At 42.4% G+C, this 24,718-nt stretch overlaps 1 protein-coding gene across 5 annotated transcripts in view; it reads right to left on the bottom strand.

Moving 5' to 3' along the window:
- Positions 1-369: 369 nt before the first annotated feature.
- akap9 (A kinase (PRKA) anchor protein 9) overlaps positions 370-24,718 on the bottom strand; it is a 67,764-nt gene continuing 43,415 nt past the window's right edge. For 3 of the 5 annotated variants that reach the window (XM_084920231.1, XM_084920232.1, XM_084920234.1), the window contains 33 exons: positions 23,096-23,190; positions 21,356-21,473; positions 20,682-20,720; positions 19,670-19,902; positions 17,622-17,741; positions 13,550-13,726; positions 12,997-13,101; positions 12,404-12,556; positions 11,849-11,935; positions 10,395-11,420; positions 9,833-9,967; positions 9,701-9,745; positions 9,442-9,582; positions 8,812-8,856; positions 7,732-8,715; positions 7,515-7,572; positions 6,558-6,673; positions 6,074-6,262; positions 5,678-5,845; positions 5,390-5,495; positions 5,111-5,306; positions 4,803-4,953; positions 4,362-4,706; positions 3,963-4,253; positions 3,620-3,852; positions 3,400-3,505; positions 3,014-3,208; positions 2,509-2,709; positions 2,094-2,326; positions 1,910-2,004; positions 1,681-1,825; positions 1,208-1,338; positions 370-908 (listed from right to left, as the gene is read on the bottom strand). In XM_084920231.1, the coding sequence (XP_084776357.1) occupies positions 865-908; positions 1,208-1,338; positions 1,681-1,825; positions 1,910-2,004; positions 2,094-2,326; positions 2,509-2,709; positions 3,014-3,208; positions 3,400-3,505; positions 3,620-3,852; positions 3,963-4,253; positions 4,362-4,706; positions 4,803-4,953; positions 5,111-5,306; positions 5,390-5,495; positions 5,678-5,845; positions 6,074-6,262; positions 6,558-6,673; positions 7,515-7,572; positions 7,732-8,715; positions 8,812-8,856; positions 9,442-9,582; positions 9,701-9,745; positions 9,833-9,967; positions 10,395-11,420; positions 11,849-11,935; positions 12,404-12,556; positions 12,997-13,101; positions 13,550-13,726; positions 17,622-17,741; positions 19,670-19,902; positions 20,682-20,720; positions 21,356-21,473; positions 23,096-23,190 (6,506 nt within the window). In that variant the 3' untranslated portion in view covers positions 370-864. The remainder of the gene's footprint in view (positions 909-1,207; positions 1,339-1,680; positions 1,826-1,909; positions 2,005-2,093; positions 2,327-2,508; positions 2,710-3,013; positions 3,209-3,399; positions 3,506-3,619; positions 3,853-3,962; positions 4,254-4,361; positions 4,707-4,802; positions 4,954-5,110; positions 5,307-5,389; positions 5,496-5,677; positions 5,846-6,073; positions 6,263-6,557; positions 6,674-7,514; positions 7,573-7,731; positions 8,716-8,811; positions 8,857-9,441; positions 9,583-9,700; positions 9,746-9,832; positions 9,968-10,394; positions 11,421-11,848; positions 11,936-12,403; positions 12,557-12,996; positions 13,102-13,549; positions 13,727-17,621; positions 17,742-19,669; positions 19,903-20,681; positions 20,721-21,355; positions 21,474-23,095; positions 23,191-24,718) is intronic. The other 2 variants (XM_084920235.1, XM_084920233.1) reach the window with 2 other exon arrangements.

The raw sequence follows: 24,718 nt of genomic DNA, 5'->3' as shown, positions 1-24,718 counted from the left end.
TTACTGAGAATTGCTGAGAATTGTAAAGTACAATAGATGAAGTCAGTAGGAACAACATCCTGCAGACAGCAGAGGTGAGGTCGGTCAGGATCAGGGTAAGTAATAACACCTGAAAGAATTTATGAAAAGCTTTTTGAGCTCATTTTTACAGCTTTGACCTCCCCTTGTGCTTTTTAAACAGCTCTCTATGCAACATTTTTGTTTAGTGTTAAAAGAAATAATTATTCGCTTTCAAAAGGACTAAAGATGTCCTCAGCTGAGTTTGTGTTTCTATTGCTGGTTTATCTGAATGAAGCTTGATGGTGCTAAATCTTTCCACAAAAAAAGGTTTAACATTGCAAAAAGAAAAAAAGAAATGAAGCAAACCTGTTTGAAATAACGTAGTCCTCTTTATTTCAGTTTTTGACAAAATACCCAGAAAATTCAAAGCTCCTAACGCTTTACAAAAATACGTTCTCTACAAATGTCCTCTGTAGTCTGTCCGGCCTAAACAAAACACAGTGTAGTGTAGAATATCCAGCAGCAGCCTCCTTAACAGTAAACCCAAACATCCTCTACATAACGCTCCACCCATACAACACAAACATAAATTAATCACAAAGTCTTAAATTAGCATTAGACAAATTATACATGATTGTAGGTCATCCACAACAAAGAGGCAGATTAAATTACAAACGTAGCTGTTTTTCCAAGTGCCGGCGACCAACAAAAAGCCTGAATACAACATGTCGTACACTGATAAAAAATGTGTTTTGGTCCACATGGAAAGATACAGTCCACACCAGAATGGTAGAAAACAGCAGAGCGCTCAGCACGAGAAAAAGGCAACTGAGTTTCTTCAAGCCAAAGTTAACGTGTCAGCATCTATCTTCTCAAGCCAAAGTGCAATTGAGCATATGAAGAAGCACCTGGGGAGAGAAAAGAGGAGGAGTTGAGTAAATATGCCAAACCCCAGGGTACGGATCACACCTTTACACATGCAGTTATTTCACAGCGCTTTGGGTGCAACAATCAGAATATGTGAGTTCACTGCTTCTCAGCTTTACAGGGCAAACACGTACTGTACTGTAAGCAGACATAACCAAATTTGTAATCATGTATATTCCACATATAGGTGAAAGTGTTTTTCTCCAATAGAATTTGAGATGATGAAGAAAGCTGTAACTCGATCACATGTAATGCATGTGAGCTGGGCTGCTCGTGTTACCTGATGTCACGCTGCCCAGCCTCCTCTGCAGGGCCTCCAGCCTGGAGATGTAGTCGGTGAGCGCTCGGTCGGGGTCGTAGTTCTGCAAGTGGGAACAGGTGAGCGGTCCGTGGTCTCCAGACATGTGAAACCTGCACGTTAGAAACACAGATTTAAGAAAGTCGGAAAGGATCTGAACTCCACATTAATGCAAAAGAAAAAAGAAAAAAAAAACATCAGTTTACTCTATACAGTACTCATGAGTATACATTAGCCTAAACAACTGGTGTCCAAAGTGATCCTTCATCATAACTTTACAAATCAGTTTCATTATTTTAATTACTCAGACTAAGTTTGAAGCTTTATTCTCAATAATTTTGGTATTTTCTTTCCTTTAATCAGACAGGAGATAAAATAAGAAGTATACTGGAAACATTAAAAAAGGAAAACTGTTTAATAATAAATATTGTTAGCATCCTGATTGATAGTTGTACCTGTGATGTGTGGAGGAGACAGCCGATCGAGGGGATTCCCGTCCACTTCTCCCTCTGCTGCTAGACATTCCCCCGCCGCTTCCTCTATCTCTGTACATCTCCGGACCACCTGGGTGAAGATAAGGGGAATCCCTTGCCTCTGTACCTGCCGGAAATTAAGAAAATATTATGAGTATCACGTGTAAATGACAATATAGAGAGGTTACAAGCTGCTATATGCTTTGGTTACCTAAGATCTGTCCTGTTCCGTTCTTACTAACAGCACAGGAGGCCGTGGAGCTCATTCCCGTCGCCCTGTGCCATCGCTTCACGAGAAAACGCATTCTAGATGAACAAATATAAATGGTTTTAGACAAAAAACTAACAAAAAAAAAAAAAAGGTTTTAAAAAAACCCAAAGCTTCAGCTTCCCACCTGGAGAGGGCGATAGAGACTCTGGCGATAGAGCGGAAGCGCATCACACCCCTGCACCGCTGACTGAGGGACTCCAGGCTGGAGAGCGACGGCCGACCGCCCATCCTGGTCAGGAGTGATAACGTGGCCTCCTCACACTCCTGGAAACCACCCAGCAGTAACAGCAGGTACTTCTTCTGGTAGATCAGTGCTTTACGGAAGCTTTCTGACCTCAGGTACTTCCCATACATCCTCTGGAAGTTAAAAAAAGAGATGAAGGGAGAAGAGAAGACAGCAGTTTAACTTCAGAGGCCATCAAATGTCTTTTAACACTGAACTCCAGCATTTAGGCGATGCTTCTGCATCGTTTCTGTGGGTTAGTACAATTAACTCATTACTCAGATACAAAGCAGTTTATGAGCAGTGATCTGCTGACCTTGAGGGCAGCATTGTCGGCATCAGGCCCGGTAATCTCTCGCAGGTTCTCGGACCTGATCTCTCCCCTGAGTCTAGCCACCTGAGACTGAGCTAAATGCAAAGCTTTCTCCAGATGGATCTTCTCTTGAGCCCAAGCTTCCCGCTCCTGAGAAAGCAGCAAACCTGCAGAGTCCATCTTTGATGCTCCTCGTCTGCTGGACTGCAGAAGATAAAACACTCTTTAGTCAGAGGCAAATGACAGAGGGTGGAAACAATAATATGTATCATTATGCGAGCCAGTTTGAACGTTTACTTAAGTTCTGAATGGCATTTTGAAGGAAACATAGGATTATAAAAATACCTTGGTCATTATCTTTGTGGTATTTGTCTCTACCACATGTCATGTGTATGTAATAATAAGTTTTTAGACCAACCAGGACGGTCACGTGACTGTTACAGAAAAAATAGCACTGTAGTATTGTGCTCCATCTCAGAATCAGCAGGTTTTTCTGTGGTGTACTCACACTGTCGCCTGACCCCAGTCCAACCTGCCGATAGCGTCGCAGTTCTTCTTCCAAGCGGAGCGAGTGGTTCCTCAGATCGTTCTTCTCTTCGGTCAGACGGCTGACGAAACCTGTCAGCTCGGCGTTCTGCCTCAGCAGCCGCTCAGTCAGCGTGTTGGAGGAGCTGGAGGAGCCTCCTGCCAGCAGGGACGCACTCTGAGGGAAACAAGACAAGCAGTCACAACCACGTGTAAAGCTCAGCAGATGTTGTTTAGTAAACGCAGACGCGAACAGCTGATTCTGGCTGGAGACTAGCAGTGAGTGGGTGTTTCTCCTTTTCACATTTCTTTATTTATCCAGAAATATGCGGTGTAGAAGGGAAAACAAAAATGAGACTGTGTGCTGACCTCAGGGACGGAGGGTAGACCAGGGGACTGCTGCAGCAGGGTGATGACCTCATTGAGACTGGACTGGACCCAGGACAACTCTTCACTGTCCACCTCTGCAGTAAGCCTGAACAGAAGAAATGCAGTAAAGCTGTTACAGAGGAGGTCTGTGTGGTGTGATTGTGCTGCACAGTTTCTGAAATAAATATAAAAGAAAAAAGTAAACAGCCGTTTTGTTTACCTGCCAGTGGTTTTGCTCGCCATGCTGCGGACCTTTGAGGAGATGACTTGGAGTTTGCTCACAATCCTGTCCACCGTGCGCCACGGGCCGTGATGCGGCCCACTGCTGTGGCCTGTTGAAGAGACCTCTTTGTGAGGGGACGCGCTGGAGCTTTCTGTGTGGAGGTTTCCGCTCTTTTGCTGGAGCACCCAGTCTTTGGTGCGGTCCGTGGAGTCACTGTGCCACACAGCCTGCTGTTAAGACAAAAACAACAGAGCTTCAATGCTCCTGATAACATGATCAGAAACAATAAATGTTAAAGAGTAACTAAAAGTCTTTTCAAAGTAAATTCTGTGCCACTCACACTCCGGCCATCAGCCTCCACAGGTCCCGTCCCCTCCCTCTGCTTTCCTAACTGGTTCAGTCTTCCCTCCAGTCTCTCATTCTCTTCTTCCAGACTCTGTCTGTTCTCCAGCTCTCTTCTCAGCTGCTCCTGGACCTTTGCCATTTCTGCCTCCAGCCTCTCCAGCTTGGCCTGAGCCTCTAGCAGTGCCTCTTGGTCTCTTCTGGATCTCTGACTCACCAGCATCAGCTCCTCCTCTTTTCGTACCACCTCAAGCTTCTGGGCCTCAACCTGACTGAGTAGATCCACCACCTGGAGAGGGAAACAATGTTTAATCATGATACAGTCAGATCCTAGCCACTGATAAAAGGCCTTGAAGTCTGGTGTCATTAGACAGTTAAAGCAAATGTAGCATCGAACCTGTGCGTGCTTGTCGTCCAGCTCCCTTTGCAGTCTTTCCAGAAGACCTCCTCCCTCTTCAGAGCTTCTCCCATCCTTCTGAACCTGCTCCTCAGGGAGGTGACCACCATCAGAGGAAACGCCAGTCCGCAGATCTCTCTCTCTCCCCAGAGCAGTGCTCATCTCTTGGGCCTTAGCTTGCTCTGTTTCAAGCTGGACCTGGAGCTCCTGCAGGCGCCTGTGGAGGCTGAGACGCTCCTCTTCAGCTTGATGGGAGAGCTGAGAGGAGGCCTGTCGCTCATGCTCCACAGTCAGTTTCAGCTGTGCTACGTGGTTCTTCTGCTCCTCCAGAGAAAGCTGAAGATCCTAGTGGGAAATTTAAAAAACACAATTTCTTCTCAAAAATACTCAAACTGTGGGAAAAAACTATGACGTCATGCTTGAATGCTCCTGCCATCTTACCTCCAGCTCTTCTCGTCTGCTCTCCTCGGTCCTCCCAGTTCGACACTTCTCCTTCTCCATGGTCCACTGAAGATCTCTGCTCTTCTTCCTCTCCTCTGTCAGCTCATCATTTAGTGCATCCACCTCTGCGGCTTTCTGGGATACCTCCGCCCTGTTGACATCATTTTAAGGCTACATTTTCACTCTACTACTTTTAAATAAAATCTTTTTAAACTCTTTACTTATTATGCAAATATATCCAAAACTATGTGATTTTTATCTTAAACATTTGATATGTTCTCCAGCGTTGCTTTAATGTCTGGTCTAACCTGAGTGTGTCCAGCTCTTTGAGGTGTTTGTGTTGAGCTTTGAGGGTTGTCTCCAGCTCCAGTTTAGTCTGAGACAGTTCACCCTTTAGCTCCTCCACCAGCAGCCTGTCAGCCCCCCCGGCTCCATCAGCTCCAACTCGTTCCCTCTGCTCCTTTATGCTACTTTCACCAGCCAATGAGACAGCAGACCGGGCACCTGAAGGACGAAGGCAGACGTTTAACAGATATAAAATACAAAAAGACTTATTTTCAGCTAAATGAACTCTGAACTGGGATCACCTTGGTGGAGTTGCTCTAGTTGGCCACGGAGCTGATGAATCTCAGAGATGAGACTGGACCTTTCTGCAGTGCGGAGTGAACCCATCGCCTCTCTGTGCTGGGCGTCCTGTATTTGAGACACACAAACAGCCATATGATAGGTTCAAATAACTATCTACAGAGGACCCAAACTATAACAAATTAACGAGCAGCTTATACTCAGGCTAACAAAATTCTACAGTCTTTTTCTTGCAGCTGATGAACATTTACAACAGTTTTTGAAGTCATTATGGTGAACTCTTTACAGACCTGCTCAGCCAGTCTCCGCTCCAGCTGATTCAGGTGAATGATGGCGTCACTGGTGTCCAGCAGGTCCAGCTGGCTGTAGAGAGCATTCTTCAGCACGTTGCGCTCCTTTATAAACACCTGCCGAACTGCATCCAGGAGCTCTCCACGCCAGTCTACACTGCCGGACATCTGCAGTGAATCAAACACACAAATTCAGGCAAATTCAGAAGAGGGCTTTCTTATATTTTAGGGCAGTTGTTGTTATTTTGAAGAGGATGCCAATGCCGTAAAGCCCCTTGACTGACTTTGATGTGACAAACAGACCACAGCGGGATCTTCAAACCCCCCTGGTGCTTTAAACTTTAATGGTTTTGACTCTTTAGGCTGCTGTAGTGTTTTGCGGTGAGGTTTCTTTACCTGTGATTCTCTGTGTGTCTGCATCTGGCTGATGAAGTTTTTTAGGGACTCTATAGTATCCAGCAGGGCGTCTCGCTCCTTCACCCAGCCCTGGACGTTGAACCGGTCGCCTGGCTCGCTTTCAGAAAGTGGGAGCTCTGACAGAGAAAGAACCTGCATGCCTTCTTGGTGCACTTCACGGAGCAACGTCTAGAGACAAGCAATGCAGAAAAAGTGTAACTTTTACAACCTTTCTGAAGAATAGAAAACAAAATATTGCTCAAATTTTTTGCATGCTCACAAATACAGGCAAGGACATTCGGGAAAGTTCATCTGGAGGCAGCGTTTTCAGTCACTTGGATGAGTGATAAAAACGCTGCGTCCAGATGAAAACAATCAACTTTCTGGGTTTTGTTATATACATTTCACATGGTGGGAAACATACTACACAGTACCTGTAGTTTTATTACATCACTCATGGTTCATTAGCAAGTGAAAGCTGTACCTTGATCCGGTCTGGTAGTGGTTCATCTCTCCTGGCTCCCTCTGGAGTCGTCCTGAACTCCTGTTGCAGGCTCGGGAGGTCATATCCTGTCCTCTGGCTGTAGTCTGAGCTGCTGTCTGCATGATGACAAAAACATAATCAGAAAAGTGAAGCGCAACAAAGAAAACAAATGCTAAACAAGCTAAAATTAAGGATAAGTGCTCTTTTTGGCACTCAAAGTAAAAAAAAAAAAAAAGTCGGTTTCTGTATAATGTTACAAATATGACTAAACTTTAATAAATTGAAGGTAGAATACTTTTAGCTGCTCCCTTTTGCCAAAGGGGGTCTCTAGACACAGAGAAACATGTTTTAATTTGGATAGAGACTTCTTGATGCAATCCATTACCCATTTATCCTGAAACTGACACTAGGAGTACATTGACTCCCTGAGGCTGGATTTGTCTCTCCTCCCGGACTCAAACCAGGTAACGAGAGTATATGCAAGTAATCCCTATGAATCAAATGTCAGGCTTTAAACGACTGTTTTTAGACATTTTTTGTAACTATCATTGATAAGGCCCATCCACATGCTGTTCAAACCTTCAGTTTGAAAGGTGCAGCCAATGACAGGCAAGCTGGCTGAAACAAAGAGGAGCAAAAAATTTCAGACAGGATGAACAGAAGGGCTCCAGCAAAGCTCAGTTAAGATATGTGTCGTTTATTTCATACTGTGGATCATACAAAGCTACCCTAGTGAGGTTTGTTTCAATTAAATTATTATAACAGATCCACTCCAAGGTTTGGTTCAGAGAGCTCTGGAGGATAAACAAAATTCCAGCCTCTCTGCTTTCAGTATTCATGCCAAGCAGGTTGTAGCCTCACATTAAACTGACAGATACACTCTTAAGAAACCAACTTTCCTACAAGAGAAATGAAAAACGATTTACTCTAGTTTTGTTTAAAGCACTTAAAACTTACCGCTGGTGTAGCCATCTTTGAACTGAGACGCAGGACGGTCTTGTCTTGATGTAGGAGCCTAGAGAGGATGAAAAAGAAAGATTAAAATCACAGACTTTCTGTGTTATGATTAGCAGAAAGAAGAAAGCCATTTAAAAGCATCAAACTACACTGATAAAAATGTAGAACAAGCTAAGGATCCAAACAAACAGACATCTAAAACATCTCGTTTCCTCACCTCAGCAGACCGCAGTTTTTCTATGACGGCCTTCAGAGCTTTGCATTCGTCCTCCAGCGCCTGCGTGTCCCTGCGGAGGTTCTCGCTCTCTGAAATGTGCCGAGCCTCCATATCGAGGATTTCTGCTGCATGGAGCTCCTGCATCTGTACGATCTTCTCCTCGTATTCTCCGATCACTTCCTCCATCTCCTCTTTGGTGGCAGATTTGTTTTCCTGGCTAAGATCAGACATCTGAAGAGGTTCGGTCTGCGTGAACGAGTCTGTTACAGTCGCATGTTGCTGCTCTGAGTTGCTGCTCAACAGTGGGCTGGGAGATTTGTTGGAGGATTGGCTGGAAGGGGTGGAGTTTTTTCTGGAGAGAGATGCTTTGTCTTTGGTGCTGCTTCCTTTACCAGCTGGCTGTTTGCTTCCTTTCCTTTTGGGCTGTGTGGTGGAGGAGGAGGAGGTGGTAGAGCAAATAGGCTGAGAAGAGGGAGATGGAGAAGGAGAGGAAGAGGGAGAAGGGGACGGAGGACCAGACTCTGCTGTCTTCATCAAGACTGTTTGTACCTCCTGGAGCTCCCCTTGGAGCTTAGAAATGGAGATTTCACGGGTGTGAAGTTCCTTATGAAGGTTCTCATTGTGCTGCTTGTAACTGTTGAGTTCTTCTTTGGTGGTATCCATGCTCTTTCTCACCTCCTGAAGCTCCTCATTGAGTTTAGAAACAGAACCTTCACTCACTTGAAGTTCCTCTTGAAGTTTCTCATTATGCTCCATGTAACTGTTGAGTTCTTCTTTGGTGGTATCCATGTCCTTTCTCGCCTCCTGCAGCTTCTCATTGAGTTTAGAAATGGAACCTTCACTGACTTGGAGTTCCTTTTGAAGTTTCTCATTACGCTCCATGTAACTCTTGAGTTCTTCTTTGGTGGAAGCCGCATTGTTTTTGACCTTCTCGAGCTCCTGGGTGAGCTCTGACATACTGTCCCTGTCTTCGTCTGCTTTTACCTGGAAGATGATTGGACAGGTGTTCAAACACTATAGATTTATGCTGATGCTGATAATACTGGACATTACAACTGAGACAAAACGTTTCCGCCTTACTTGGAAAAGTTCTCCCTTGAGGTGAGCAATGGTCATTTCCCGCTCCTGAATAAAAAATAAAAATAAAATGAAAATAAAAATGAAACATTATAAATTGAAAGGTGATTTTTTTCAGTACAGGTGAAACTCGATTTTTAGCAACGATGCCCAAGAAGATTAATATCACATCCACGTCTATGTGTAAAGTATAGAGTTAACAACTGTAGACATTTAGCTTAGCTTTGCAGAAAGACTGAAAACAGGGTAGAAACAGCTAATTTAGCTCCGTCTAAAGGTCACACAACCCACCCAAACACCTATAAATTAAAAATCTATATCCTGTTTGATTAATCAATGTAAAAAATATAGAGAGAGATATCCAAGTGGCTCTCGTTTGTACATTTGCATTGAATCACACACAATAGCACTGATGAGATCAGTGCTATTGTGTTTGTGAATATCAAATAGGTTTACGTCCCACAGTATAAACCTGATCTTTATGCATACATAGGAGCAGCACAAGCTAGAAAAGTGTGTACTGTGATAATATGTTTTTATGATATGAAGAAATATCATTCTGCAGCAGTGCAGTTTGGGCAGTTTTTCCTGAACTCAGCAGCTATAACAAAGCATGATTTCTAAGCTCTGTACCTGCAGCAGCTCTTGCAGTTTCTCCAAGCTCTCCTTGCAGCTGTTCAGCTCTTCTTTGGTGGTCGCTGCCTCACTTTGAGCCTCTGTTAGTTGCCGTTTAAGCACCGACACCTTCATCTCTTCGCTCTCACCAACTGATGCCTAAAAGAACAAGGTTGAAGTTCTGAATTTTTCTCTAAGCATGGTTGTTTCTTAGTAAATTACTGTTTTATGCTGTGTAAAATGTAAACATGAAAGGATCAAAATTCTTTCTTCCTACCTTTTGGAGCTGCTCCTGAAGCCTCTCTATCGTTACAGTTTTTTCCTAGAGAGAAAAGCTTTTGTCACACACTAGAAAACACTTTGACATTCAGTATGAATTAACCCAGAGAAGCCGTTTAAAAGCACATACACAGAGGTCATCCTGAAGTCTGCTGCAGCTCTCCTTGTAGCTCTCCATCTGCTCTTTGGTGGCTGAAGTCTCCTCTCTGACCTCCTGTAACTCCAGAAGAAGCTGCGACACATTCTGCTGGTCATCAGAGGAGGCCTGTGAAAAAAGGTCACAAATCATCAGACTTATTAGATCAATTCACAATGTGAGACTTTATCACAGGGACTACATTTGTATTTTTGTTGTTTTAATCAATAATTACAGTGCAGGGAAGTCATATAATGCAGAATCCATTATGCAGTTAGGGCTCACGGTATATGATTTTCACTCACGGACAAAGAAATTCACAATTTTGTGATTGTTTTGTGCCTCTATTTGAACTTTTGGAATAAAATATCGGTAATATCTAATGACTTTATCACTCTGTATTTAGGAATTATTCCAGATAACTTTAACTGTACAGATAAACACATTTTGGAAGCTGAGAGAGCTGGCTTCAGAAATCCTGCCTGGCATTTTCCATTTATTTATTAATATAACGAAACATTTACATAGATTAGAGCAGATGATATATGGTACTCACCTCCACAGCCAACGATGTCCTCTGGTGTGTCCCTGCCTTCATCTGACTGAGCAGATCTACAAGCACAGTCAGCCTCCTTTCATACTCGAGCACCTCCTCCTCAGAGCTGGAAAGCAGCTGCTTCTGCAGCTCCTGGTCTTTCTGCATCCCGCTTAGTCCGACCTCCAGCTCCCGAAGCTTCTGCGTCAGATGAACCACCTTCCCGGTGGGCACTTGTGTTTGTTGACCCAATCTGCTGACATCCATTTGGGGGATGCCAAAATCACCAAATTCATAGCTTTGTGGTTCAACATGTGGCTCTGGAGGTTTCTGTGGGTCCTGCTCCTGTCTCGTTTCCACTGACTGCTGCTGGAAGGCCTCCAGAGTGGCCTGGCTCACCAACGCTGCAGCCACTTTTTCCCTTAGATGCTCCTCCAGGTTCAACATCTTCTTCTGGAGATCCTCTGCATGACTTTGAGACTGCTCCAGAAAGAAGCGACAGTGGCTTATCTCTGAGTCTTTTTCACTGACCAAGCCTTCAAGCTCCTCAATTCGAACGCCCAGCTCTTCCACTCTGGACGATGCACTCTCCTCCAGAGCTTGTACTTGAGCCTGTAAGACAACCAGCCCTGCAGTTTTCTCCCTGAGAGCTTCCTCGAGCTCGCCCTCTGAGCTCTCCAGGTTTTCCGTTTCAGCCAAGGCTTCTGCGCTCTCTTTCAAGCGAAGATAGGTCTCCAGCAGCTTGCTGTGCTCTTTTTTCAGTGCCTCGAGCTCTTTTGTGGCCAAATCCATTCTCTGCTTCATTTTATCATACTCGTCTTTACTCGGCCAGCAAGCATCACCCTCTGACTCTCCCTTGGTGTCCTCCTCTTCCTCTGTAGGCTGCTTTTGCTCGATATTGGCCAGTTCCTGCTGAAGTTTTTCTATGACCTCATTCAGTTGGTCGAGCTCCTCCTCGTTCTTCCTCTTCAGACGCTCTTGTTCACTCCGAAGGCACTCCACCTGAGACTCCAAGTCTTTTATCAGCTCATCCCTCTCATCCATTTCCTAAAGAGTAAAATCCAGACGTTATGATCCCATTAACAAATAAATACATAGATTTGAGGATCCCATGGCTATGCCGCTATTTCATTAAACATCTGAGCCCCTGGTGTGCTTAGAGCTACTTCAAGTTTTCATTGCCATTTTGATTTTCGGGCCTTGATCAGATTGTAGGCACTTAACAGAGACTCAGAGGTTTAAAAAGCCACCTCACACGAGCAAATGACCACCTCACAACAAATGATGGTGCAATGGAACTACTTACCGGGACAAAACAAGCAAACACACACACACAAAAAACAGCAAAATGGAGCCAACTAAAATAAAAGTAGACGGAGGGGGGAGAAGAGACCAAACACACCGATGCACTTCCACGGAGGTATGCGTACTTGAAATAGACTCCGTTTCTATTTCACATACGCATTTTGCATTACCTTGTTGTCAGAGGTTGTTTCCATGTGTTGAAGCTTAGTGATCTGTTCATTAAGAAGTGCTATTTCATTGTCCTTCTCCTCCATCACCTTTAAAAGTCAGAGATTATAATGTGATGGCTATTAGGGGGAAAAAAGTGTTTTTGGAGGATTGATGAAAATTTACTGACTAAGAAAAGAAGAATAAGTGAGTCCTGCACAGCAAAATAAGAGGTGATGGAAAAGCCTAAAAATGTGCAAAATTATATAAGCAACAGAGAGCAAGTATTTAAGAAGTTTATATAAAAAAAAAAAAGTTTAGTGAGCAGAAATATTGGTTTTATTTAGAGATTTTGAATATTGTTCTAATTAAAAGCATAAAAAGGATTTTTGGAACTATTAACAACTGTGAGGTAAACGTTACATATAAGCTTATCTACTGATGCCACACACGTCACACTCGTCAGTGATAAACCTTTTATGATGTCACCAGTAAGCAGTGCTTCATCTTAAAAGTTTGCATAAACTCAGATGTAAAAACATTGTTCGATGATGTATGGGGGCTGGGTGCCCGTTTACCTGGAGCATGCTCTCCCTTGTTTCCAGGTACTGCTGCTGGCTGCTTATCTCCTTCCTCTGGATCTCCAGCTGCATGTGAAGCTGCTGCACCTCCTCGCTCTTGTTCTCCAGCTCCTCTCTGAACTGCTCCAGCTGCTCCTCCAGATTGTGGATCTAAGGAGATAAATCATCTTCAGAGGAGAACACCAGGACACAGTGCAGGGTATGGATCTCACTGCCTAGGACTGAAAGACTGGTTCAGCTCATTGTTAGCTACTAAATGTTTATGCACAAGATGCACGTGAATCAACGAAAGAGTGACAGATACGTAGCACTCGAGTCCACAGTATGACTGAAAATGGCAAATGTTTCTGTCCAGAATAGTTCTTCTGTCTAGTTTTCTTTTTGAACGTCACAACCAAATAACCCTGAACATAAATATATTGTGACATAGTAAAAATGAACACAGCACATTTGTGGGACTATCAGTACTAATAAATGAATTAATAGTCTATTTTTAATGTAACTGACTCTAGGAAAGTGTTTCCCATCAAATATCTGATTTTATATATTGAAAACTGATAAAACCTTAAAAAAGGCGATTACTCCACTACCTCCTTCTCTTTCCGCTCCAGAGCTTCTCTCTCCGTCTGTAACTGAGCTTCCAGTGTGGGCTGTCTTGTCTCTGTGATGGATGCATGCTGCTTCTTTTGTTCAACCTGCGACAGAAAACGACACACATCAAAAAAAACTGTTTAGCTCAGCAGTTTTTTTGCAATGTGTGCAGAAGAAAATGAAGGGAAACCTCTTTAAATTAATTGTTTTAATGACTTATTGCATGCTGTCTGTACTGTTATCGTGTGTAACGCAACCTGCACTGCAATTTGTGAACTGAGCAGCAGCCATCCGTGAACACTGGGGGGCAAACTTGACAGCTGCTAGTCGTATCTCAATGTGGGCGACTGAAGTAGACCCACCCACACATTGTTCTCGCTCTCGGAGCCTCCCAACCCTCCTCCCATTCCTCCTCTAACTGTCACCTCATCTGCATGCTCTCTCTTCTCTCTCACACACTCGCTCTGCCACGCTCCACAGCTATTGTTCTGACTGCTTTTTCCTCTGCTGCTGCCTCTGTTTTGCACCCTTCTTCTCCCTCTCCCTCCTAACCTTCTCCAGAGACTCAGCGCTGGCCAGCAGGGCCTGCTCCAGCTCACGGATGCGGCTCTCCAGCTTGTCAATCTCTTCGTCGCGCTCTCCCACCTCACGACGCAGCTGCTCCGAGCTGAGAAGCAGCTCACTGCACCAATCCGCCTTCTCCTTCAGCTGGGAGGTCAGCCGGTCCACCTGGTAGTGAGAAAAGAGAGAGAGGAGGAGGAGAGAGAGAAGGGGGGGATCAGTTAGTGAGATTTGCTCTCAGAAGCCACTCGCTACAGCATAGCTGGTGCATGAACAGCTAGCTGGGAGGTCAGCTGATCCACCTGAGAAAGGAGGGGGCCGGGAGCGAAACGAGGTGCAGGGACAGAGAGAGAGAGGGTAGATAGAGATTTTACTGAGGGAGGGTGGGGGGAACAAACCAAGAAGATAGCTGGCAGGTAAGAGATCCACCTGTGAGATGGGAGAACATCAGCAGATCAATGAAGAGGAGGAAGAGGCATCAACAGGAGGATGAACTACGCACTGGGAAACCTACACATCTTCATTAAAAAGAGATAAACCTGAGAAGATTAATGCTCTCCCTTTCTAGCTGAATCAACACAGACAAATCAGTCACTTCCATTACAGACTGACCAACTTTCAAAAGGCATTTTTAAGCCTGTAACAACAAGCGTGTCATATTTGATGAGTTTTGGAAACCTCTACAGAATCTGTGTGATTTAATCTATCTATATAATCTTAACCCTAACCTCTGTATACATTTCTGTTTAAGATAAACTAAACTGGAGTTTTCTGGCAATCATTTCATAGGTCAGGCTTTGCAGAATTAAGCACTGCATGCCACAAAAACAGATCCTAACCAAATCCAAGCGAAACTCAACAGATCAAGCACATCTTCTCATAGACTTCCCTTCATTAAATATTTATATGACTAGACCCTAGAATAGGAACATCACAAGGGCCAAGAATGAGCCTCACTGTCTCTTGTGGCTCATGAGTAGAAGAGGGAAAAACAAATCTGATTTCTGGGCAGATTTCTTGCTTTATATTCTTGGAACAACTTGGCAAGAGAGCAGCTGATCATTTTTTCCCTAAAATTATTCAACAAGTAATTAAAGGTACTTTGTGAAGCTTGAAGATGATACTTGATAGCTCACCAGGTTGAGCAGGCCACCCATTATGGCGTAGGGCTACAGTAGAAGCCCAGGTTTGAGTTTTCTGTGCCTTTTCTCTGCTCTGATTTTAGATTAAATGATTGTCAATAAAGGCTACAACAGCAAAAAATATATTTTTAAAAGAAAACTTTTAAGAGGCAAATTTACTAAAGGGACATAGCCACAGCTATATCTCTGACTGTTTGAACCGAAAGCTACGTACATCTTTTTTATACAGTGTGCATGTGGGATATCAGACTGAGAGACAAGACAGTGGAGCAGTGAAAGGTTTCTGACACATACAGTAGAGGAAGCTCAAACTGGAAGAAAAGGAGGGGGGGATAAGACAGGCGATAAACTGCTACAGGGTTGGGCGAGGTTACTAAAATGCACTAACTGCTCTCTGGGATAACTTTGTTTTACATGTAGCTAAAAGCAATACCTTAACGGTTACTCCATCCACCTGCAATAGCCACGAGACAGAGGAGGCAGAAGCGTAAAGGGCCACAGGGTGGAGAGTTCAAGGGCAAAAGGAAGGCAGAGGAAGAGAAGCACTTAGTGATAAAAATGCTACAGCTGTCTATGAAGATAATGTAAGCAGGCCATGTTTGGGGTGAGGAGCAACCGAAACCTGAGCTGCAGCTCTGATGTAAAGTTTACATACACTCCTCATGGATGAGTGATTGCACACGAGACATCTTTAAGAGTTAAAAATAAAATAATAATTTTATACAAAAGTTTAAATTTAAAAAGAACAGAGAGAGACCAACAGTTACATCCATAAGTGTATGTAAACTTTCAAATTCAAACTGCATATGCTGGGTAATGAGAAAGCAGCAGTCATTAATTAGGAAAACTGGTTACTCTGGTCATAGCTGGTTATTCAGGTCAAAACATATGAAGTATGAGAAGCTTGCATGAGACACAAAAGAAGAAACCAACAGAGATCTGTCCCTAAATCCATTCTTCTACATTTTCTAATGGAAAGTTAGCTCAGTGTTATTTCTTTGAGTTTTTAGAAGAAACAAGTTCTTTCATAGGAAACAGGACTGTAAACTGTTACTGGCAAAGTAGTCTGAGGAGTGCGATAACTCAGTCGACTGGTTTGAGACATTAATTACTGATTCTAATGTCTGCCCTGTCCTGACAACAGTGTTGATCCAAATGACATTTCTCCTTGCCAGCAGTGAGCTGGAGGTCAGATGATGGCTGGATATTAAAAAGTGTGGTGAGTTGCACAAAACAATCTGCTGAATCTATTTTCTGCTGACAAGGAGGCTGTTTAATGCTTTTTACTATTCAATACCTCCCATGCTCAAGTAGATTTTATGACAAAAATTGTTTAAACAACAAAGACACGGCCAAATGCACAAAGTTATGCAAAATACAATTTTTATCTGGGAAAATAATCTATAAAAGGAAACACCAAAAATTATGCTGTGCCAGACTTTCCATTGTGTGGACATAATCTGAGTTGGTCTGTGTTCTGAAAATTTAATGACCATTTTTGGCCACTTGGGGGCAGTGGATCTGACTGTAAATCAGTGGTCCCCAACCGCTGGGCCTCGGACCGGTACTGGTCCGTGAGTCGTTTGGTACCGGGCCGCGAGAGTTGAGGCTCAGGTGTGAAATGTATGGTTTTCAGGGTTTTTATCGGTTTTCAGCGTTATTTTGTTATCGTTTTTATCGTTAACTCGGTTTTCCTGGGTCTTTTCACGTGTGTTATGAATAAATCTTATTTTTTTTCGGTACCGGTACTGGTTTTATTTTGTTGTATTTATCCGCGACACCTTAAAGGCTGGTCCGTGAAAATATTGTCGGGCATAAACCGGTCCGTGGCGCAAAAAAGGTTGGAGACCACTGCTGGAAATGCAACACCAACTTACTGCATATCCTTTAAAGGTTATATGGCACATATGTCAGCAAACAGTTGCTCACTGTTCTCAGGTTTGTTGCCAACTCTGCCTGATGTTTGGTGCTGGGCGAGCGGCGTCACAGCAGAGCGTTTTCCCTGGATATGGGCAACTTTTGAGTCTTAAAGTACGACTGATGGGAGCACTACCATGATACAATAAAGCTAAAAAAATAAAATAACCAGCAGAACTGAGGTGAGGGAATATAATTATGACTGACCTTAACGCAACAGGTAGCTGTAAGGATCACTGTTACTATAAGAAAGTAGATTAGCATAGACATTTGAATTTAGCCTTTAAGTTGCTGGAGCTAAGCAAATCACTCAGGTTCAGCGTCACACGATGTAAGGCCTCAGTCATGCAACCTAGAAATCGGTCAGTGATGCCCCCTGGCAACCATAGGTTGCTAGGGAAAAATGCAAAACTGGACCTTTTGACGTGTTGGTTTTTACTTCTACTTAGCAGGCAGACGATCAGCTGCACTTTTGAAGTTTCAGTATTTCTCCATGAGCAGTTAGCGAGTGTTGGCAGACACGTCAGCACCTTCCATGCAGAATACAGACAAGCGCAGAACCCTGCTAGTGACAGCATCCTCTTTCATCCTCATTTTACCCCAGCAACCACTTACTAACCAGTCTGGAAATAAACTTTTTCCCTAGTCACCAGTGGTTTCCAGCGGGTTGCAAACTGGTCTGCAGGCCTGTCTGAGAGAGGCCTAACTGACTCTACAGGTTAATGTTTAGCGTTTAAGCCAAAACCTCCAACAGCTTCAGTTTTACATCGTCATGACTGACTGACGGAAATGAAACCTACCGATTACGCATCTTACAAAACACAAAGTACTGCTGTAATTAATTTGTCTTTAGCGTCAGTTTCGAAGCCAGGCAGGTAATTCTATCAGCTCCATTGTTCTGCTCTTGGACTCCGTGCAACAACAGTGTTATGCTAAGAAAAAAAAAACACAGGTCTCTTTTGCAGCCTGGTCCTCTGGCAGAAAGCGCAGCTTTCTCCTGTTACCTCTTGGTTTCTTTGCTCAGAGCTGGCCTGAAGCTTCTGTGGGTTCTTCAGTTGTTGCTCCAGTTTCTGGATCTCCTGCTGGAAGAAATCCCTCTCATGTTCTCGGTCTACAGCTTGCTCCTAAATGCCAAAACACAGATGAAAGAGAGATCAACAAATAATGAAGACGGAGACCAATACTGATCAACACCACATTACACTGATACTTGTGAGTACAAGTATTTAATGTGTTATTTGCTTCCTCTATTGTTTCCTCTTGTTAAAAATGTTTTAAAGATGTTATTGTCTCGTCAGTCCTGCATTACACAAGTGTGAGCTGAAGGAAGGTGCCAGCTGGTGGCCTAGTTTGATGAGTTTAACTCTGAATCACATACTGCTTGTTGTTAATAATCTTCCATCAGGAGTTTATCACATTTAAGTCCAACACGTTCTCGCTGTAGTTGGCAGCGCACAATTGTCTTTGTTCACTTTCAGAAAGAATGTTTCATATTAATGTCTGAGTTTAGATATATGGTCACAGCTTTGCAACGTACGGGGACGAGAGAAAAGATGCTTTTGTTTATATAAAACTCTCTTCTGGAACAAATAGTAAGCATTTCTTTATTAATTTATACAGTATAACAGCAATACTGTTGCTAGTTAAATTTAGGTTACTCGTGTTGGTTTGTTAGTGATAGTTTTTGAAAGTGTTAGCAAACTTCTTGGCTAATGCTAAATGAAGGCTATGTCTGTGAAGGTTCACAGTCATCCAGGTCATCGTTCTTTCCAAGCTCCTTAGACACTGTCATTGGTCATTTGCAATGTTGATCCTCGACCAGCATTATTTTGACGATGTAGGAACAACAGCAACATGGAAAAACTTAATTCCAGTAAAAGATTTAAATGAGAATAAAATCACCAGAACATTTTTACAGAAAATAAAGAAGAAGAAAAAAACGCTACTGGTTGCCAAAAAACAGAAAATGATTTTTTTTTTTGCAAACACGTGATTATTAAATACCCAACGTCAGCAGCGCAGAATAGAAAGAATTTACATTCGGTCCACATTTCAATCCCAGCCAAGTGCCCCAATTATTGTGATGGGAACACAACTCATTATCATCAGAGATGATAAGCGCTCAGCCAAAATATCATGAGAACATTAAGGCTGGATTTTAAACCATCTAGTGTGGCGTGTAGCTGAAAAGTCATGCATAACTTTCACCAGGAAGCTTTAATCTTTACAGCTGCTTCCTGTGTTTCACCTGGAATTAAAAATGAGTCTCTATTCAGAAACATTTAAATAAGTTGACAAACAGGTGTCTAAACTATGGGTTACATTTGTAAAAATGTAAATTTTGACTATGAATGTGCTGCTAAATGTCAGCTATAGAGAAGTGACAACTTATAGGAAAAATCCTGAATCCTTAAACTCCAATGCTGATGGGGAATCTGGGGGCATTTGATCCCCTGATGGGCATTTCATAGAGCTCTTTTGTCTGTTATGCCCCCCAAAAGTAGTAAAATAACACCATGGTAAATTTAAAATATTCAAAATGATTAATTTGTGTGAGTAAAAGTCCAGAAACAACATATATTTAGTTAAATGTTACATAACCAGAACATCTGTGATGTACTGCAGTAGATTACCTGGTTATGATACATCACAGGTTATTGTAATGTGTAAAGTCTGGTTGTCATTGTTTGGGTGCACTGCACAAACTAATGAGTTAAAATCCACTGAGAAGTCATGGCGCTCACAAACGGTCATAACCAGGACAATTTCATCCTGTTACACTAAAATCTGACCAGGAGGAGTGTTGATTCTTGTGAAAATGGAAAAGGTCCTGTAAAACTGCAAATAATACCTTGACACCACTTGGTTGTAGGCAACGTGTGTAAGTTTTACTAAATTCTGACCCATACTCTAGAAAGAGAAGTGGTTCACACAGGCTCATAGGTTCACTTTTAAGAAGCTGGAAATTTTTTTGCTTTGTTTTGTTTTAGAAACAATGACATACATGATTAAACGATACACGAGGTTAGAGGTTTTTCTCATCGTCACTTACATCCAGAAACTTCCTGTTCTTCTCCAGCTGTTTCTCCAGGGCCTGGATCTGCTGTCGGAGGTCCCCGCTCTCTGTCGTCCGAGTGCTCTCCAGCTCCATCACCCTGTTGACCTGCTCCTCCAGCTCCACCTCCAGCAGCTTCACCTGTTTCAGGAGGTCAGAGTTCTCCTTCTCTGCCTGCCTCTGCACCTCCACCTTCTCTTTCATCAGCTTCTCCGTCTCCTCCAGCAGGTCTGCGACGAAGGAAGGACGGAAAGTTATGATCTAATGATCGCTGGTTCAGGTTTGATTTTGGTGATGGAAGGAAGTTGAGATGAAGAGTCTGAAGTCTGAGAGCCTTGGGAGTGAATTAAATGCTGCTTGCTTTGTACCAAAATAATCTACTAACAATCTAATGAACAACCCAGTCTTAATTTTCTACACTGTGGTCACCTTTGCAACTGAATTAAAGGCTAGAATCAGACTCTTCCAACATTTCAATCCACTTCCAAACATGTCACCAAACATGATCCCCCATCTTTGCCCTTCTGCTGCCACCAGTGAACAACCCACACCGGTTCACCCAGTACCAAAACCCAGAAGATTAGTGCAAAAGTAACAGGGTGAAAAAGTACAAATGACAGGTCTAACACATGGACAGTCCAGACATTGCAATATCCATGCCCAATAAGCATTTACAGGCAGGGGGAAAGTACTCCATGTAGAGTTATAAAGATGAATGGCGATTAGGAAACAATGCCTACATAAGAATGTCGTCCATTTCATCATGCTAACATGAGTGCCAACATTGACATTTAAAAATGACAAACCATGACAAAAATCAATCAAAGTGAACAGCCGAAGCACGGGTTAGTGATTGGACTGAGTGAGTTTGTGAGCCCATAGCAAGCAAGCTCCAAGCTGTGCTGGTGAGTTGCTGGATTGGGAGGTTAGAGATATACAACAGCGTGACTCAGCTAGACAAATAAGAGAACATATAGACACGACTGAGCCATGCTCAAAGTGGACACACCTGCTTCAGGTGCTGCAACCATTGCAGCTTCAACTAGGCCTACAGGAGAATGAGAAAGCACAGGAGTTTAACATGCTCTTGTTTTTGTAATGAACAGGAAAACTCTTGAGATAAAGAATGGAAATAGGTGGAGATAGGATGGCAGTGCTTGTCTGCCTGTGCCACAGTAGTAGGTTAGGGCTGTGGAAAGTGCGCTGTGAAAGGAAAGGTTCCTCAAAGAGCCCCTGTTTAATTTCTAAAATACAGAATACTTACGTTTTTTGTTTTTCTGAAAGAATACACTCACGGCACACCTTTTTTTGATAATACAGTGCAAAAAATTAGCTAATACGGTTATCAACATTGACGTTTCTTCAGCACTTCTTCGGCAAATACCTGAAAATGTGTGACGTGAAACAGTAGCAAGAGTTTAAGAAATCCTCAGGAGCTTTAATCAAACATTCAACAAATAAACATTTTATTGACTTGTTGATCTTTGATCTCTGTTCCTGTCACTGTTTTCACTATCTAATTAAAGCCCATTAAAATTTAATTTAATATAACTGAGTAACCTTTTGACCTCTAGACCAACTGGTGTTTAAAGTTCAGACCATGTCAACTTATTTCCAGCTGTTTTGGGTCATTTTAAAAACACACTTCCTTTATCATCATTAAGGGAACGCCGGGATACGTACGAAGCTCACGCGGCCCGGCGTCCTCCTTCATTGCGTCTTGTTGCCGTGACAGCAGCTCGCGCTCTTCCTGCATCTGAAACTTCTCCTGCTCCAACTCATGAAGTCGAGTACCAGTGACCTACAAGAGAACACAAAAAAATGTAGGGCTGTTTTTTACGTTTGATATTCTACATTTGCCTCATTCATCATAACTTTTGGAGTTCAAAGGACAACGATTCATTTCAAGGATGTAAATTTACAATTTTATTTTAAAATAACCATTATTGTATTTGTCTAAAAATACTGGGTGATGCAGATGCTGTAATCTGTCTTTGTATCAGTCTTTTTTTTTTTTTTTTTATTAAATTGGAGCTCATATTAGTCACTATAGCAGTAACAAGTAATCTTCCTGAGTCAACACAAACAAAATCTGAAGCAGCATAAACACAGGGGTGATAAAAAGTTCTTTCACACATCAGCAGTAAAGGGATAAAATAAATAACAGACTCGGCAAACAAGGTACACACATTGAAATCGAAATTGACCATTATTACTAGTGTACAGTGAGTGAAGTATTATTCAAGTCTGCACCACAACTATCATCAGTCTTCACAGACATGCTGAGTAACCCCAAGATGATCTGTTTCAGCTGCACTCATGTTTCCATCAACACAGGGTTGTACTACGAGAGCGGGATTAATGTGTCGAGCTTAAAGTCGGAGTTTTCACTTACACAAAAGGAAATGACACAGTTATATATCTTTTTTAGCTAGTTACATCACGATTATGAGTTTCAGTTTAAAATCAAGTGCCTCATTTTCACTAACACCACCAAGCTCAGCTTCAAAGTCACAGCAGAACAAACTGCAAGTGGCACTGTTACTATGATTTGCTAATAAGTCACTGTTACACTGCAAGAATTGCAGCTGCTAAAAACACAAAGAATACCTAACAATCAATAATTAATCTCACTATAATCTGCTGACAAACTGAAAACATTTTCACATCTCTTTCATTAGACTACAGGACAGCAGCCTTTAATACTTAAATGTGACCAGTTTAAAGCTTCAGAGCTTGAACTAAAATGTTTATTTCACCGCTCTGTGCACTAAATCCCAAGATTAACGATTTTCTGCAGCATTCATTTCATGTTTTATTTGCAACAGTGTTGCATTTTACAGATTTTTTTATCATCATTATAATCAGATAATGTCTGTGACTCGACTAGGTGGCACTCATAGGATCAATTTGTGCAGAAGAATCATGTGACACACAAAACGCCTCTTTTTATGCGAGTATAGACAAAGCATGATGCAGAAATCCCCGCTTAACTGAGAAAGTTGATAACCACCGTCGTGACTGAGTTTTAGGTTTTGTAAAACCAGCTAATTCCAGGAAAGTCTGACTTTGTTGGGAGTGTGGTGGACGCAGCATAAACTACAGTACATGTCACTCATTAATGCATTTTATTTTGTGGCTCCACGGCACAAACAAGCTAACTTAACACACAAAGAGGATCAGTTTTTACAGTTAGTTTATCATCGCTCTCAAGTTTCAGGGGCTGAAACTTGAACATAAAACATGAATATGCCACTAGTGCAGACCAGTACTATTATATGACTTGGCCACAATTGAACTGAATTCAAACTTCTGCGTCACGTGTCTCTGTGCTTACACCTGAGCCACTAATGTGCCAGAGGCAGAATTACACAATCATGGTGTCAAGTAATTAGTAATTGGATTAATATTTTTCCTCCTTACCTGCAGCTCTTGCTCGAGACTCAGTTGGAGCTCTTCCTTGTGACGCAACTGCTCCTCCAGCGCTGCCCGTTCACCCGTGTATCCATCAATCAGACCTGACAGTGAACAATGCAAGCAAAAACTGTTATAAAGGTTGCAGAAAGAGCTATTTATGCATATTCACAGCTTTTTGCTCTCTGATGAATTGACGGATCTACTCTAAAGGAGTTTCGTTGGGTTTTAATACTGGCACCAATTCAGATGAATGAGCACTAAGAAGAACGATGCAATACAATTACAGGTCACCACCAACACACGCACACACACGCATGCACACCGACACACAAAACATATTGTATGTGCATATGTGCACGCTGAGGCACAAAAACACGAGTGAGAATATCTGACCCATTTTGCTCGACATGAATATGTGACCGAGCTGTAAAACACAATGAAATGCTCTAAATGATCTACAGGTCACCAAGCATTGTGCACCAGGAAATCAATTCAACTTCATAGACGCAAAAAAGGAGGCATTCACACACTCAAAACTGATAAGGAAATGTTTATTTTGTCCTGCTAGAGCTTCCGCGAGTCTATTTTCTGACTTGATGGCAGCACTGAGAGACAGTGGGTGAGTGTCACCTGTGCTGTCAGGTGATTTTATCTCAGACATATCAAATTGAACTTAAGGTGTGTGTCAAGTTTGCCTAAGGAGGGATCTCTCCATGATCAGCAATCAAACTCACATGATTACTTGCTTTAAAATAACAAAAAACATCATTAACCAGATAAACGTAAGCGTCTTGGGAACCTGCAACCACATTTAAGGTGGCAAAGAATTACTGCACCACATCATCGTGATCTTACAGCTAATCTGACAAAGCATTTTTCCCCTGATTCAAACATAACAAAAGCAGGACCTGTTTGTGTTTTCATTGACATCTAATATGTTCCATCAAGTCAAGTACCTTTTGTCAGTGCTGAACCTGTCTCTTGGGTTGATTCAAAACCAGTTTGAAAAGGCCACGCCCTGAGGTTTTAGCTTCATGGTTTATCCACACAACGGGGATTAGATTTTTCTTCTCTTTCACTTAACTGGTATGTGAACAAGAAGATGTCCAAAAAACACACGCTTAGCAAATTTCAAACACTCCCTTACAGAAGAAGCACCTGACATGACCAGAAAGGAACAGCTGCTCTTGTTTACATGATTGACTGAAAATTACCTCCCAGCTGTTTTGATGAATGAGACTTTTATGTGTGTATAAAGTGAGGATTAGTTGATTTTCTTTGAAGTTACTGCTGCTAAAAAAAAGTTCTAAATGAGTTTTTCCACATCTAAATCAGGGGTCAAAGGACAGAAGGTGTCATGTGATGTACAGTTGCAAATTTATCATTACTGTTGCAGCCCTACCTATAAAAGTATGAAGTTATTTTATGACATCAAATATTTGCATCTCATCTAGGATTACTGAAAACAAACACTGCAACAGGATCTTCAAAAAAAAAAAAAAAAAAGAAAAGAAAAGAAAAAAAAGTGAGATTAAAAATGCGATAAACTCACCGCTGCTCACAGCGTCCACACAGCTAATCAGAAGGGAATAATTGTTGTACTCTACTGCTACCAAACTGGGCTTTAAA

Source organism: Perissodus microlepis, chromosome 22, assembly GCF_051167445.1.
Source record: "Perissodus microlepis isolate ML-2025 ecotype Zambia chromosome 22, ASM5116744v1, whole genome shotgun sequence".
NCBI classification, from domain to species: domain Eukaryota; kingdom Metazoa; phylum Chordata; class Actinopteri; order Cichliformes; family Cichlidae; genus Perissodus; species Perissodus microlepis.
Note: the sequence above shows the minus strand (reverse complement) of the source record. Positions and strands in the feature narration are given on the sequence as shown.